Here is a 16,006-nt window from a genome sequence, read left to right on the forward strand (position 1 = left end):
TCTTGGCCTCTGTGGAGAGACCCCCTGACTATGTGTTAGAAGAGGCGGCAGACTTCAGGCAGGGGAGGTCTTCCTGCCTTTCTTCCAACCCTCTGGACTTGTTCATCTATGGGAGCAGCAGGACAAAAATAGGCGTCTCAGGAGGACCAGAAGCCACCATGCTGATGCCTCTTTACACGCTCCATCTGACAGGACCCTTATTCCCATTTCACAGATGTGAATACTGACCTCAAAATAACTGGTTTAAAGCTTCATGGCTCCTCAGCCAATTTGGGACTGAATGGGTGGTAGGGTCTGCCCACTTCAGGGTGTCCCATTCCAGGCCTGGGCCCTTTCTGCCAGCCCAGCCCAGGCCTCTGCTACATTCAGTCTGGAGCTGTGTCTCATGTCACCCTCTCACCAGAGCAGTGACAGTGCCTGGGGGGCTCCTCTGAGGATAGATATTTCTCCCTGTGTTGCCCTCCCCAATGCCCACTCCAAGCCCCCAGGCCCAGGTGGGCCCTGGGCAGCCGTGTTCCGGCTCAGACAGAAGGACCCCTGGAGTGGGAAGCAGCCGAACTTCCTGGTCACCCACAGCCAGACCCCACCCCAGCCAGCCCCACTGGCATTAGAGACCCTTCCCAACCTGACTGCAACCTCCTCCAGTCTTACCGCGTCCCCTGCTTGGCCGCACCTCTTCCTTCAGCGGGGTACCCTCCACCCTGCATGCCCTCCACCCCTCAGGCAGCAAGAACAGCAAGAGCTGAGGGTCTGGAGAAGGAGGAATTATGTTTGCAGAACTGAAAGCAGTCTGTGTGTCTGGAAGACAGACTGAAAGGAAACCCCTGGTGTGCAGGGCTGATGAAGCTGGAGGGACGACAGGGAGGATTTTTGTCTTTGTCCCAAGAATCCTGGGTGGGAGACATCATTTTTAGGGTTTCAGGCAGCAAGTGATGACCAGTCCTGCTCTGTAAAAAAAGCTCTCTCTGGGAGCAGGAAAGCCAGAGAGAGAAGTGTGCTGTTGCTCAGGTGGGAGAGGCTTGCCCAGGCTGACAGTCCACAGAACTGCTTCTCTAAGAAGCTCTGCCTGACCCCCATTCCACCCAGAACTTATAGGGTGCGGCAACAGGTGGTCACCATAAGGAGTGATTGGAGGATCCCAGGGATCCCCAGTGAAGCTGAAGAAAAACTGGAGCACCCATGCAAACAGGATCTGAGTTACTAAGCTGTGTGTCCCCAGATCCTAGCCCAGAATGTTGGGTTTAGCTGCTGAATGGATGGGTTGTGGAGGGGTGGGCAGGTGGATGAGCCAGTGGATGGATGGTGAGATGATCAGAGAGTGGAGAGATGGATGATGCAATTAGTGGCAGGCTGAATCTACCTTGGAGCATCTCTGCTCCTGTATCATAGAACGAGCTTCAGCCCTGACAAGAGCTCCTGAGCCCAGGACCCTTGACTTTTGCTTCATCCTTCCTAAACTCTGAAAGGCAGTCAGTCCTTCCCGACTTCTCAGAGGCCCTTTGTTTTGGAATCAATTATTTTTTTCCTTCCCCCACTGTCCTGTGTTTTACTCCTCTAGTAACCTCCCCCCCGGCCCCCAACCAGCCACATTGATGGAGAGGCCCAGGAAGTTGCCTTCCTAGCAGCCAACCCTTCCTTCGAGCTGACTGTCCCCTGGAGCAGGGGCTGATGGAGGCAGGCAGAGGCTGGGGGCAGTCCAGTTCCTCCTTGGCCTTTATTGTCACAGCCTTTCATCGGGCCCCACTCTGTGCCTCTGTTCCAGATGCCAGGCAGGCTGGGCCGGCCATCTCAGCAGGAGTTGGCACGTCAACTCAGAACAGGTTGGGGACAATGTAGTCTCTGTGAATGCCGTCGATCAGCCCTTGCCCATTGTTGTGGACAAACCAGCAGGCAACATTCCTGCCGACGCCAATATCCTTCCTGTAGTCCTTCTGGGAGCCCCTGAAAGAAAGGAGAGAAAGGCTGTGATGTACGGGGTGGGCAAGACGGCTGCGTTCATGGATCTAAAGTTGAAAGGGGGTGTGAAGTTGCCAATTCTAGGAGTCCAGACTCTGGTCAAGAATGAGGTCATGTGGTTACTCCTTCTAGGGGGCCAGATTTGGCTTTTTCCTGATTAGAGGGAGCCAAGAGCCCAGAGGGAAACAAGGGTATCCCACGGAAGACAAGAGCCAGCCAGGCTGATGTGCATGGGTAGAGAGAGCTCTTCCCTCCTATCTCATACCAGGCAGTCTGAGGACATCAGCAGGGTCCCCTCACCTGGTGACTGTCAGCTGATGGTTCTTCACCACCATTGTGGCATCTGGCTTCGTGGGGTCAGAGCCTGGGTGGACATCAGACACTTGAAAATCAAAGGGGTGGAAGAATTGTCCTAGGAATAAAAACATTCACACTGTCAACCCTTCCTCTGCCATACGTGACAAGGCCACTGGCCTTCCAGGATTGATACAAAGGCTGGGTGGGGTGTTGAGTGGTGGGTCCAGGGTGACTAGGAGGCCCTTTCACGTGGCTTTTTCCCTCCACCATGTGGCCCGAACAGCCTGAAGCTTGAACATTTCATACCCAGCAGCCCATGTGTCTGTGCTGACATCCCACGACTGTCCACCACGTAGAAGCCGAGGAAGTCATGGTGGGCAGGCTCTTTCTTCCACACCTGATGCAGGACAACCACAAAAGTAACCCCATCTCCAAAGGAGACCACCATGTTCTTCTTCCTGTTGATCATTACAGATAGCCTAGAAGAGAAGAAAAGGTAAGCAGTGGGGCCCAGTGGCCATGATAACCAGGCGTCTGAATCAAGGGCAGAGCAGGAAACGTGACATCTGAGAGCACACAGACTCCAGAAACTGTCAGGGGTGTTGGAGAGAAGACGCTTACGCACATTGACTACACCCTGCACTGAGTGGGTCCCTGCTACTCCATCAGCAGACGAGGGGCTGTCCTGGGGATCTGGAGCCCCGGGATCAAGCCCCAGCTAGGCCACTGGACTGCCTGTGTGACGTTGGGTAGGTTCTGCCCCTCTCTGAACCTCCATGGGACTAACACTGTAGCCCTGCCCACCCAGCTTGGGGGTGATCTGAAGATGCAGGAGAGGCAGAGGAGTTTGAGAACAAGAGAGCTCAGCCAGAGATGATGCACACAGGGATCTTTGTCATCATCAGCCTGCCAGGTCCACCTAATGCTTTTGTCCACACAGCCCTTCCCTCAAGTTGTCCTATGAACTGTCTGGCCACCTGTCTGTCTGCCTTTGGTGGGGAGCCCAGGGGGTGGGCTGGGGGCCACCATGTTGAACCTTTCCCAGAGTGGGGGCTGAGGCCACTGGTCTTTCCTGTTAACCCTGTGGATCTTCTGGGATTTGTTCAAATTCCCCCAAGAGCCTCGCACTCCATCACCCCTCAGAGACCCAGCAGCAGGGCTTTACCCATCCTGTGTGATCATGACCGTGTCCAGCCAGCTGAACGTGCTTGGTGCGTCCCCATTCCACAGGGTGATCTTCTCCGGTGTCACCTCAATCTGGAAGTCCATTCGAGCGCTGGCAATGCCCAGTTTGCCAAAGTAAGTCCTTCTGGCCTGGGAGCCTAAGCTGCCTGTCTTCTCACCAATGATCTGCCCGTTAACTGTGAGGCCTGCCAGATGGGCGGGGCAGCGAGAGACCAGCAAGACCTAAGTCCAGACTGGTCTTCTAGGCTCACAGCTTCGCCTTCAGCCAGACCTCCCGAGGGAGAACACAGTGGGGGACCCAGGTCTCTCAGTTGAGAGAGCAGGATTTGAGAGCCAGCCCTACCTGTTCCTAGACATACTGGGGTCACACTGGTGGCCGAGGGCCCACATTGTGGATCTGCCCCTTGTCTGGGCCAGGGAGTGTTGTTAAGAGGAACACTATTCCTCAGGCCCAGGGTGAGTCCTGCCCATAGACTCAGGCAGCCCTTAACTCTAACCGTCTCCCCATTACCCCTGGCCCTGGGGAGATGAGGTGAGCCTGTGGCTCTGGATGGAATCTGAAATCCCTATAGGATGGAATCTACCTTTGAAGATGGGTGCATTTGGGGCAGAGTGAGCCCGGTCCATCAGTCCACCCTGGGGGCTCCAGGCCTTATCAGGAAGAGGCCCTGGCCCCAGTCCGTGGCCCCCACCTGTGACAGGGTCCTGAATGAGGCGCAGCACTGTGCCTGGGTCTTCATCAATATTGAAGCAGATGGCATCGTCCTTCTCTGGAACTTGGATGATGAAGTGGGGATCCCCATCCACTGAGAACACATAGAGAAGAGGCTGGCTCTCGGGATCGCTCACGGTCCCAGGGACCTCCCCTTGCCTCCCAGTCCCATGGGATGGGCTCCTAGACAGGCAGGAGGTGCTCAGCCCTAGGCCCAGAGCCTCGACCTGGGGGAGCTGGGAAACTCACCGTAGTAGTAGGGTGTCTTGGGAACCTGGTAGCTGGCTGTGGACGAAAGAGAGGGCCGAGCTAAACAAACAGGCCAGGGGAGGCACCAACACCCCCACCCAGAGTTTGGTTCATGCCCCTCACCTTCAGGCTCCCTAATGCTCTTAACCTCCCCCCATCTCCTTAGGACCCCCCCAACCATCTGCCTGTTCCAGAGAGCTGATTCAGGAAAGATTCCCGAGGGGAACGATGCAGGGCCGCGCTCTGTGGCAGCTGGCACATACTCACTCAGGTAAGCCATGGAGGGGATCACTGAAAAAAGAAGCCAAAGGGCAGGTGTGAGCAAGGTCTAGGGGGTTCCCTCCCCCGAACCCCAGGCCTTGTGCCTGTCTTGGGGCTGCTGCCCCCAGTGGGGCCCCAATGCTGACAGAGGTGGGAATGTGACCCCCTAAGTTTAGGCTTCAGAAATTGGATGCCCCCAGGGAATCCCTACTAGGGCTGGTGGTAGTAGGGGCATAATGTTAATGCAGGGGGACGGCACTTCCAAGTGGCTAAAATGCAAGCCATTAGGTCATCAGTGTCTCTGTCATGAGCAATTCTGTCTGCCACCCCTGAACTACAGTCCCGAGGCTGGAGTAGAATGAGGCTCGCAGGTGACTGTTGTCCTCAGTAGCAAAACATGCACCGACACGCACCCACACACACACGTGCACCAGTGACTACATCTCACAGGGCTGTTCAGAGGGCAGAGCCGTGACCCAGTCAAAATATACTGCTTGGTTAGGACAGCCCGTGTGGATAGAGACAAGGAAGGCTGGTAGGGGCTGGGGAGGTCCTGCCTGATGGTGTGGGGACGAGGTTCCAGTTCCATAATGAGACAAGCGCAGAGTGCTGTGAACTCCAGAGCAGGTGCCAGAATGAGGCTGGCAAAGTCCTGGCTGGGCCCCCTGCTGAACGAGTCCTTGAGCAAAGGAACTTAACTTCCCCGTGCCTCAGTCTCCTTTCTGTAAAATGGGAACTGTAGAGGCCTTCCTCAAAGCTTTGCTGTGGGGTTACTGAGTAACTAACTGAGTTACTCATTTTTGCAGGTCACAGAACACTTTCATCCCAATTGTCCCTCCATGGGCAGGGGAAGCCCCCGTTTGTCAGCTGATGAGAACCCTGAGGCTCAGAGTGAACAGAGCCCCGCCCCGGCCCCCCGTGAGTTGGCAGGAGAGCTGGGAGCTGAGCTCAGGTGTCCTGGCGGCCCCTTCCTGGGTGGTGGAGGAAAGGCCTCTTTGGTCCTCTCTTGATCTCCTCCTGGGAAAGTCACCAGCCGCTGGCTGAAGCTCACCTTCTGTATCCAGAGGCCCTGCAAGGAAGGAAGAGGAGACCACGGAGTTAGAGGCCACAGAACCTCCATGTCAGGGCCCTTGTGACTGCTCACTGCCTGGCCGGCCAGCCATGCCTGGGCCATGCCTGCCCCAACAGGAACCAGGAGCTCCTGGAGGCAGAGGCCTGGCCCAGACTGGCTCTTTGCCTCTCATATCTCCCAGTGCCAACTGCAGGGGCCCTCAGGACACTGTGCTCGTGGGGTCTGGTTGACCAGGCCTGGTCCCAGCCTCCAGCTCTCATGGCCTCTTCCTCTCACAATCCCCAGGTGCTGGCTCCAGGCAGAACTTTTAGGTCGGAAGTGCTTTGTCTTATCTAACTGAACCCTTCCATGCTGCAGCCTCAGTCCCTTTCCCAGAAATGACCCTGGACACCCTGCCCCCTTTAGAGACTTCAAGGCTCTTCCTATTCATGCCTACATTCTACTGTTCACACTAATGGCTTCCCTCCCTCTATAACACCCTCCCGGGTCCTTGGCCAGTTTTCCTCTGATACCTCCTAGACCTGCCTTTCTCAGCAGGCCCACTTCTCTTCAGGGCACCCAGGGTCAGGGGCCTGGAAGGAGGCATCCAAGTTGTGGCCCCCCACCGTTTGTGCCTACCTTCCCCGGGCTTGTTGGCAATGGCTGTCTGGTTCTCGTTGTCCTCAGGCTTGGTCACCACCATGGAGGTCAGCGGAGTCACAAAGTGGTACTTGAGGGACAGCTCCAAGGCCTGGGCTGTGAGATTCTCCTTCTCCTCACCCCGGGCATTCTTGCTGTGGGGACAGGCAGGGAGGGAGGGTCAGCCCAAGACCCCCTCCACCTCTCCCAGTGGGTGTCCCCTAGGATGGAGCCCACTAGCAGTCAGAGAAAACGGTTTCATCAGCTCCCTGGGACAGATGGACATGCCCTGATTCCTCTCCAGGCTTGTTTCTCCAGGTGAAAGTTACAAGGGGCTCGACATGGCCACAGCCAGTCGGTCATCATGGTGTTCACATGCTGAGTGCCAGCATCTTTCCCAGCCAATCCTGCCCAACAGAAGGCTGACACAGCCCCCTCACATGGCCGAGCTCTGCCCCCTGGGGCTGAGGGCTGGGGTCTCAGCCTTTGGTTATGTTCCTCCTTAGCGTCTCTGTAGGCCCATGCTGGGTATAGCGGACAGGATGCCGAGGCTTATCCCTGCCCTCAAGATGTTCCCAGGCCCCTGCCTGAGTCCTGCATCACAGACCCTCTCTGTTCCAGGAAAACAAGCCATGGGGGCCTAGCCAAAAGGAGAATTGGGCAGCTGCAGTGGGCGTGGAGGTGCACTTCCCAAGGTGAAAGTTCCCTCCTCTTGGGCTCTCCTGGAGCATAGCCAGCACGGGGTGGGCGGAGGGGGTGGGGTGCACAGGCAGGTGCTGGAGCAGAGCTGGGGGTCAGGGCAGGGCCTCGCTGTGTGAGGGGTGGGCCAGGGTCACCGCTTGTCCAGCAGCTGCTCGATGGTGAGGTAGGCCCAGAGCCGCTCAATGTAGTCCCCAAAAATGTATTCCCGCTCCTGCAGGGCCTTCTCCATCTCCTTCATGTCCACCTCCTCAGTGAAGGTCAGGTCGTTGATGGCCTGGGACGGGGGTAGAAGGAGGCAAGAGGCTAGTGGCCTGGAGCCAGGTGGGCCTGGTTCAGAGGCTGCTTCTGCTGGGCCGTCAGCCAGGAGGCTGGAGCCCCCACTGGTAGGTCCCCCACCCCCAGCGCACAAGAAGGTCCCCAGCTCAGCTTACCCCGTGGCCTTTCACATCTGCCTTAAAGCTGTTCATGTCCTCGTCTGCCAGGCGCCCCGCTACCACAATCTCAGAGCCATCATAGAAGTGCTGGTAACTGTTCTGGGTGAGGTCCAGGATGGCATTCTGAGGGTACTCCACCTCCACGCTTGTCAGCAGTGGGTTGGCCACCTCCTCATAGAAGCCCTAGAGTTCAGATGGGGGCCCTGATCATCTCAGGCCACCAGGGCGGGCAGGGAGAGGACAGGGTGGGCTGGTTCCTTCTGGTGCCTCTGCAGGTGGTTGGATCTCTCAAGCTGGGCCAGTCCAGCTCCTGACCTCCACTTCCACCTGGTCCTGACTGTGTCCTTCAGTTTGGGGGCACTCCTCCTCAACGCCTCCCCATCCCAATTAGAGACGGGGAAGCATAGAAAAGGAAAGGACAGAGTTCTTGGCACATAGGATTCGAGAAATGTTGGTTTGTTGGAATGAAAGTAAAAAGGAGAAGAGAAAGGTTGGAGGCTGACTAGAGAAGTTGACGTGGAGTGAGAGCACGGAGACCTGGAGACTAACAGGAGGAAGGCTGGGGGTTCCACTGCAGAGGTGAAGAAGCACCTGCCTGTGCTGGGGAGGAGAGGGTTAGTTGATTTAGCAAATGAAAATGTAAGTCATGAGTTATATTTGAATAACAGGAAAATGACAGGTTGCTTTTTAGGATAAGTGCAGCTGTCATGGGGCACATTTTGAAACCCCAAAATACACAGGTGAAAATCCTTACTCCCGTACTTCAGGACATGACCTTAAATTTGGAGAAAAGCTCTTTACAGAGATCAAGTTAAAATGAGTTGTTTAGGATGGACTCCAATTCAGTATGACTGGTGTCCTTGAAAGAGGGAAATTTGGATCCAGAGGCAGACATGCCCACAGAGAAAATGATATGAAGATATACAAGGAGAAAATGGCCATCAACAGGCCAAGGAGAGAGGCCTAGAGTAGAGCCTTCCCTCCCAGCTCTCAAAAGGAACCAACCCTGCCAGCACCTTGATCTTGGACTTCCAGCCTCTAGACATGTGAGACAATAAATGTCTGCTGTGGAAGCCAGGTAGGGCTTCCCTGATGGCTCAGATGGTAAAGAATCCGCCTGAAATACAGGAGATCCAACTTCGATCCCTGGGTCAGGAAGATCCCCTGGAGAAGGGAATGGCAACCCACTCCAGTATTCTTGCCTGGAGAATTCCATGGACAGAGAACCCTGACAGGCTATAACCCGTGGGGTCATAAAGAGTTGGACTTGACTGAGCAACTAACACTAACAGTGGCCTGTGGAAGCCGCCCAGGTATGGTTATTTGTTAAGGCAGCACTAGCAAACTAAATGTAGTTTAGGGGCTTCTTAGATGGCACTAGTGGTAAAGAACCCTCCTGCCAATGCAGGAGACATAAGAGACATGGGTTTAATCCCTGGGTCAGGAAGATCCCCTGGAGTAGGGTGTGGCAACCCCCTCCAGTATTCCTTCCTGGAGAATCCCATGGACAGAGGAGCCTGGTGGGCTGGAGTCCATAGTGTCACACAGAGTTAGACATGACTGAAGCGACTTAGAACAGCACAGCAAACTAAGTACAGTGTCCTGTTCAGTGTTTGGAGCATGCTTGCTAAAAAGTTATTCACTGTTCATGAGAAGTTCCTATTTAACTGGAGGACTTGTATCTGATATGACAGTCCTACAGAAGAAGCAGGTCTGTTCTGTGCAGCCTGTGGACAAAATCAGAACCTGGACTGATGGGTAAGAGGTGACCAGAGATAGATTTCAACCCGAGAGGAAGTTCTTTCTTTCTTTTTTTTTTTTTTTTGAGGAAGTTCTTTCTAATAACGAATTGTCACACAGTGGAACAGTTTCTTGAGGAAGTAGGGAGCTCCCCATTCCCAGAGGTATGTGAGGCAAGGCACACCTGCAACTGCAAGTTGGCATCGGAATCCTCATAAATGCGCCGGGCAATCCCATGGTTCTCCAGGGCCATATTTTCCAGGAAGTTATAATTCAGATTGTTGCCAAAGCCCAGGTTATACAAGGGGAACTTGCCATCAATGGCATTCCGCACATTCTCTTGGATTTTTTCAGGTCTGCTTTCACCTGTGGGATAAGGAGGTATTTACGCTGCAGCCCCAGCCCCAGCGACTGTCTGGACCAGCTCTGTCTGCAGAGATCTGACCCCTGCCTGTGCAGAGCTGGCAGAGTCATGGCTACTACAAGCCCTCATTGAGCAGACGTTGGGGCGGGCAGAGCCCTTCAGGGGCTCACAGATCACAGGGGACCCTGGGGAGAGCTGCCCAAGGTCATGCAGCACGCTGGCTATAGAGCCAGGAGCGGCAGCCAGAGCCACACACGCCGCCTCACCCACATTGGCGTCCCCGTCGGTCAGCATGATGATAATGGAGGTGCTCCTCTCTGGGACTGTATGCTCCTCCCGGGCCTTGTTCAGCATACTGATGCCCCTCAGCAGAGCGTCGTTGATGTTGGTCACTGGCACACAGACAGATGGCACCGTGAGAGGATATCCTCAGGGTGCTGGGGGAGGCAGTCGAGACAACAGTCCCTGCTCACGCGCCCAAAGACACTGCCTGCCTGTGCGCAGTGGTACTCAGTAAATATTGACTGGATGACTCAGTGAGTGATGGATGGATGACTTAATCTTTCAAATGAGTAAGAGGACCAGCCTCTCAGGGCTGCTGGAAGGATAGATGCACATGGTGACTGTAAGAACACATTGTGATTGGAGAACAGTCAAATGGACCGCCAGCCCTCTCACAGGGAGGAGTGGGGAGCAGTATAGACATCACTTGTCATCTTTCATATGAAACTGCCATGGATAAGAGTTCTCTGTGGCATTACCTTATTGGGTAATGCTGGCATTACCTTGTGGGGATTACAGGTTAGAAAGAAATGGGTTTCCCTAGACCACAGAGAAGACACCGCAATGTCAAGCCTGAGGACTCCCCATCCCACCTCTACCCGCAGCTTGGATCTGCAGGGCCCAGACCAGCAGAATCTCTGCCACCAAGGCAGGAGGGAAACAGGCCACTCAGGCAGAGAGGAACGGCAGGATGTAGCTCCCTCCCCTCTGTTCTTACTTCCTTGATCATGAATATCCATCACAAATTTCCGGGCTTCCTGGATGTTCTCAGGAGTGGCTTGAACTAAACTGTCTTTCCAAGTGGTCACATCTCCACTGAACAGGATGAAATTCAAGTAGTCATCCTCTTTGACATCCTCCAGAATTTTGAGGAGGGCATCCTTTGTCTGGGAAGGAGGAAGACAAGCAGACAAGATGTGTTCCTGGCCCGGGCCCCTGCTGTCTTCAGGAAAAGAGGCAGATGCTTTGTGTCTTTTAAAAATCCTGCCCTCCTTCCTTCTCTTTCACTGGAATATTAGCTTCATCCACTTTAAAAAAAACTCCCCGTGTCTCCCATCCGTCACCCACTCTTGCACCAAGGAGAGCACCTGCTCCATTTTCCGACCGTGCATGGAGCCGCTGACGTCAATCACGAAGACCACGCTCTTGGGCACCACCGGAAGGCCTTGAGGTGCAAAGAAGTGCACAAAGTAGCCATTGACGATCTGAAAACGGGAGAGAGAGACTGGAGACCAGTGGCCCTTCAGCAACCTCACATTGGCTACCTTTGCAAATAGAACCCAGACTTTTAGCAGCCCCAAATAAAGATGTCCTGTCTCCGCCTCCAGGGGGCACCACACCAAGGCTCTGGTCTGCCTGTGGTCCCCATGCCTTGCAGGAACCTCATGCTTGGGCTGAAGATCAAGGTGGTTTTACCAGACGAAGCTGCAGCCCCTCCACACATCAGCCCTCACCAGAGCAAGGCAGGGGATGGATCAGGCTGGCAGAGCCAGTTGGCAGGTACCTACTTGCACATTGGCGGGAGACTCTCTGTTCACATCATAGGTGATGATGAAATCTCCTTTGAGGAGGGAGTCCGTGCAGGTTGGGCAGGAACGCTGTTGGTCCAAGCTGGGTTTGAAGGACACATGGCCCTGAGGGAGGGTGATGGAGGGCCTCTCTCAGCTTGGGCAGGGCCTGCCCTCTGCAAACCTCAGCCTGGGGCTGCCCTGGGCACTCAGCAAAGTGCCTGAGTCCTGCCACCCTCTGGGGAGCTCTGGCCTTCCTGAGCACCTCTCTCCCCCTCGGAGATCAGGAGCACCTTGGAGGGTAGAGGCCTTATCTGAGCCAGGCTTTCACTCTCCTGGTTCACTGGGCCTCACAAGTCCCTTAGCTCTGCCTGTACCTGGAAGCCACATAGGGAGGAGAGTTCTGCACCATGAAAAGGAACTTCACATTGGGTGATACTGTGTGCTTTTTGTCAAGAGGAGCAAGGAAGGGGCAGAGTAGAGAGTGAGGAGGGGGCCCTGGGCGGGGACACTGCCTGAAGAGGTCAGCAGCCCTCTGAGTGTGTGCTGCTCCAGCCTCACCCTGGGAGTCCTGACTGAGGTTTGCTGTCCTTGTAAACATGTATTCATCCACTACCCATGATCAGCAAGATTCCTGGAATTGCTGGGAACCTTGGGGTCCAGAGCCAACCCCGAGCACCAAGAATGAATTTCCCTTTCTTCTTTCACCACTCGAGTGGAGTCAGATCTGAAAAACTCCCTCAGGTCTCTGTCTCCTTCTCTGTAAAACAGGGACCAGTAGCCTGCCCTGCCTACTTTCCCAAAGTGAAATGGGATCAGGCTTTATAAATGGTTTCCCTGTCCCCTCCCCAGTGCAGTTGAGACCCCAGTTCCTCTGGCAGATCATCACCAGCAAGCAGCCCCCTGCCTCCAGCATCCTCACTGCTGACCCAGGTGGCCTAGGAGAAAGGGGAGGTTGCAGACTTCTCCTTCTCCCTGATCCCTGCCTCATACCTACACACACACACACACACACACACACACACACTCTCTCTCTCTCTCTCTCTCTCCCCTCTCTACCTTGCATCTGTCAAACCCCCAGTTTCAGACTCACTTTGCTAGACTCAATGTTCCTGCCCCTGCTCCCTCCCCCCAGGCCCCAGAGGCATCTATACCACCTTTTTCCCTGAGAAGGACTTGGTGAGGGCGCTGCCCAAGAGGTCATTGGTGATGAACGAGGCTTCAGCATCCAGGGTACTGATGCCCTGAGGCTCAAAGATGTCTGCCGTGATCTGAAATGACCAAGTGTCAGGAGATGTCACCTAGTGAAGGTGCTGAGCCCAGCCTCCAGGACAACAAGGGTGAGGAGATGGGTCAGTGTGGTGCAGGGACCAGCCGCTAGGACAACTCTGTGACAGCCAAGCCTGCTGCCTCCCAGCAGGAAGATGACTACATGGGTTTGCAGCTGGGTACTCTGACCCCACGGAGAAGGCACTGGCGCCCCACTCCAGTACTCTTGCCTGGAAAATCCCACGGATGGAGGAGCCTGGTAGGCTACGGTCCATGGGGTCGCTAAGAGTCGGACACAACTGAGAGACTTCACTTTCACTTTTCACTTTCACACATTGGAGAAGGAAATGGCAACCCACTCCAGTATTCTTGCCTGGAGAATTCCAGGGACGGGGGAGCCTGGTGGGCTGCCGTCTGTGGGGTCGCACAGAGTCGGACATGACTGAAGTGACTTAGCAGCAGCAGCATTCTGACCCCAAAGTTCTTCCCCTCTCTGCCATATGGTGCCCCAGAGTCTACCACTAAAAGCATTTCCTTTGGCTTTGCACTCTGATGTAGGTAAAAATGCCCAAGTAACCAGTTACCAGCATTACAGAGACACTTGGTGATGTTGCCCTCAAGGACCCAGCACCCAACCTGGATTGCCCAGGTGCAGCCTGGCCTCCTCCCTTGGGCCCAGGTGCTGTGGGCAGCACCGCTGTAATTCCCCCACACCTCCATGGCCGGGTGCTGGGGCCTGGGCTCCTACACTCCTGCTGTGGGCTCTACCCAGGGCCCTTCCTGGCACCCCAAACCCTCAGGCGCTGCAAGCGAGTAGCCAATTACCTCAAAGTGCTTGACCAGTTGCTTGGGCTGGACCTTGAGGTACATCTCGTACTTGCCCTTATGCCTCTTGAGCAGCTCCTCGTAGGTTAGCTCAAAAGTGACCTTGCTGCCTGCAGCCACATTGACTGAGACCGTGAATTTCTCCAGCTTCCTCCCAGAGGCCCTGAAGGGGGATGATAAACAGTGACTGCCCCAGAAAGTGCACAACTCCCTGCTTCCTGGGCCTTTGGTTTCCAGTCCCTTCCCCCTGGGGGAGCCCCCTACCCAGGCTGAGCCTCGGTTGCCTCAACTTCAAAGTAAGATAATGTTGTAAGAATTATAGCACATTTTGCCATGTAATAATTACAGCTGCTGTTCTCTTGTTAGTGTCTCTGAGGGCCCTCACAGCCCTGACATTCTCGCCAAGGCCTGAGGGTCCACACTTACTTGACCAGGCCGGCTGTCTTGCCCTGGGACACAGCCTTCTCATACTGCTTCTTGGCAACTTCCTTCTCCTTGATGTTCCCAGGGTAGGTAACGCCATCGATGGTCCTGCAGAGATAGAGAGTTGGGGAAAGGGTGGCTCAGGCTGAGCCAGACTCCCCTCCCCACCCAGAGCCAGAAGCTGTGGTGACACCCACAAGGTGAAGTTGGTGATAAAGGCGGTCTTGGGCAGCTCCACGTCGAAGGACACCTCCTTGGCAGTGTTTGCGTGGTTGACGGCCCTGGTGGTGACGACATTGTGAGCGAAGCGGGAGGTCACCTTGCAGTTGACCTTGGTGCTGTAGACTTCGATGCCGTCGACCGCCTGCGGAGAGGAACAGTCTGTCAGTGGACGGTGACCAGCTAGCCTGAGGTCCCTGGAAACCAGGACCTCCTCCTGGCTGCTCCCCTTCAAGCTCCCCTTTGTAGGCTTCAAAGCTCCTGCCTGGTAAGTGGCCCGTCCAATCTCCCAGTCACACACGTCAGAAGCCTGGACAGTTATCTTTGGTCGCTGCCTGTGACTGGCCACCACTGTTGTGATGGCCACTCTGCCTCCTTAGCTCTATAATCTGGTTTACATGCAGCTGTAGCCAGTGAGATGGTGTAAAAACTCAAATCTGACCTGTCCTTCTCCTGTTTAAAGCCCTTCTATTCTCCCTACCACCCCCAGGACAGCCTTCCCCATGGCTCTGGGGGCCTCTGGGCAGGTCCTGCCTCCTCTGCTCAGTCTGTGCCCCTGCCATGCTGGCTCCTAGCTCTTCCCGCTCATCTTCCAGAGCTTAGCTTAGAAAGAGCATGTCCACACACACTCCAGTCTGCTCCCTGTGTCCGGTAGCTGCCCGGTTCTGTCTCCCAAACAGGCCCTTATTTCCTGCACCTAGGGCAATGCATTGGGAGGGCCTTCGTGCCCCCCAACACCCTCTCTCCAATGGGACGATGGACCAAGGGATGTTCTAGAGAAACATCTGGATTGAACATGGATATAAAGATGCTTCGTGAAGGCATCACAGGGTCATTCACTGTGTGTCTCCTGCCCCATGCATGGGGTCTGACAAATGCTCATTAAGTGTTTGTGGGAAGAAGGACCCGTGGAGGGGTGGTCCTCTATTGCATCAGCAAGTCCAAGGGGCATGGTTCGCTGAAGCTCTCTCCCAGGGCTCTGGAGGCAGCGGGGGTCTGCCAGGGCAGGGGGCCATGAGGGGGTTTGCCAGCTGGAGGGACCTTCCCTTGTGGCCCACTTCTTCCGCTGTTGGGCAACCAACTCTGCCCTGCCCCATCTCTTGTGAAAGTTCTCACCCCTTCCGGGAGGCTCCGTTTCTGGAAAAAACAAAGATAAACACAGGCATTGGGGCAAGGCCAAGGCTACTGTGGCCTGAGTAGAGGCTCTGGGCTGAGGCCAAGGTTCAGCAGTGACCACCTCCCCCAACACACACACGCACCTTGAGGGGCCTCTGGACAGAGGACCCAACCAGAGCCACATGTCAGAGTAGGAAGGGCTCTGAGTAGATGGGGAAACTGAGGGCCAGGGGGGAGGTCTAGGGGAGCATGTCAGGGAGGACCGAAGTCAGTGCTCTCCCCCTGCACCATATACCCCGACTCACTCTGCCCCTCCCTAGGCCCCAGGCCCCCCAAGACTCCTCCAGACCCCACCACCACTGTACCCCATGCAGCTCAGCCTGGCCATTCCTAGAGGCCTCTCCCCTTGTCTATATATGAACCTCAGAGCCCCTCAGGGAGGTGATCTGATAGCGGTGCATCACCCACCTGACAGGTCAGCAAACAGAGGCCCTGGAAATTTAAGCTCCCTTGGGGAAGCTGTCTCATCAGATTTGACAGCAGGTCTGGGGCCCGGGTCCCCCCACACCCTGCCCTGTTCCTTGCAGCTCACTGCCCAGCCTCTGCCTCCTCCTCATTCTACAGAGGACCACCCAGCGTGGCCCCCCTGCTTGCCTGTTGGTGAAGAAGGGGCAGACTTACCCCAAGCAGCCGGGATGGGTTTCTAGGGAAGCCAGAGACTGCCAAGCCGGAGAGCAGGGTCAAGATGAGGCAGGGCCACCGAGTCAACGCCAT

General features: G+C 55.4%; 1 protein-coding gene across 4 annotated transcripts; it reads right to left on the reverse strand.

The window, feature by feature from the left end:
- Positions 1-1,811: 1,811 nt before the first annotated feature.
- ITIH3 (inter-alpha-trypsin inhibitor heavy chain 3) lies at positions 1,812-16,006 on the reverse strand. Of its 4 annotated transcripts, XM_065935341.1 has the most exons (22): positions 15,914-16,006; positions 15,233-15,253; positions 14,095-14,261; positions 13,901-14,005; positions 13,475-13,637; positions 12,538-12,651; positions 11,381-11,506; positions 10,961-11,077; positions 10,591-10,759; positions 9,857-9,982; positions 9,411-9,592; positions 7,484-7,669; positions 7,187-7,326; positions 6,351-6,505; positions 5,712-5,729; positions 4,667-4,690; positions 4,400-4,435; positions 4,131-4,244; positions 3,419-3,623; positions 2,560-2,732; positions 2,257-2,368; positions 1,812-1,941 (listed from the first exon to the last, which is right to left on the reverse strand). In XM_065935341.1, exons 1-22 carry the CDS (start codon positions 16,004-16,006, stop codon positions 1,812-1,814), a joined length of 2,676 nt encoding a protein of 891 aa, XP_065791413.1. The 4 variants fall into 4 exon arrangements, with proteins under 4 accessions (XP_065791413.1, XP_065791414.1, XP_065791411.1 ...); XM_065935342.1 differs by lacking the exons at positions 4,667-4,690; positions 5,712-5,729; XM_065935339.1 differs by lacking the exons at positions 4,667-4,690; positions 5,712-5,729 and having other exon boundaries at positions 4,400-4,431; positions 6,338-6,505.

This window comes from Muntiacus reevesi, chromosome 4 (assembly GCF_963930625.1).
Source record: "Muntiacus reevesi chromosome 4, mMunRee1.1, whole genome shotgun sequence".
Classification (NCBI taxonomy): domain Eukaryota; kingdom Metazoa; phylum Chordata; class Mammalia; order Artiodactyla; family Cervidae; genus Muntiacus; species Muntiacus reevesi.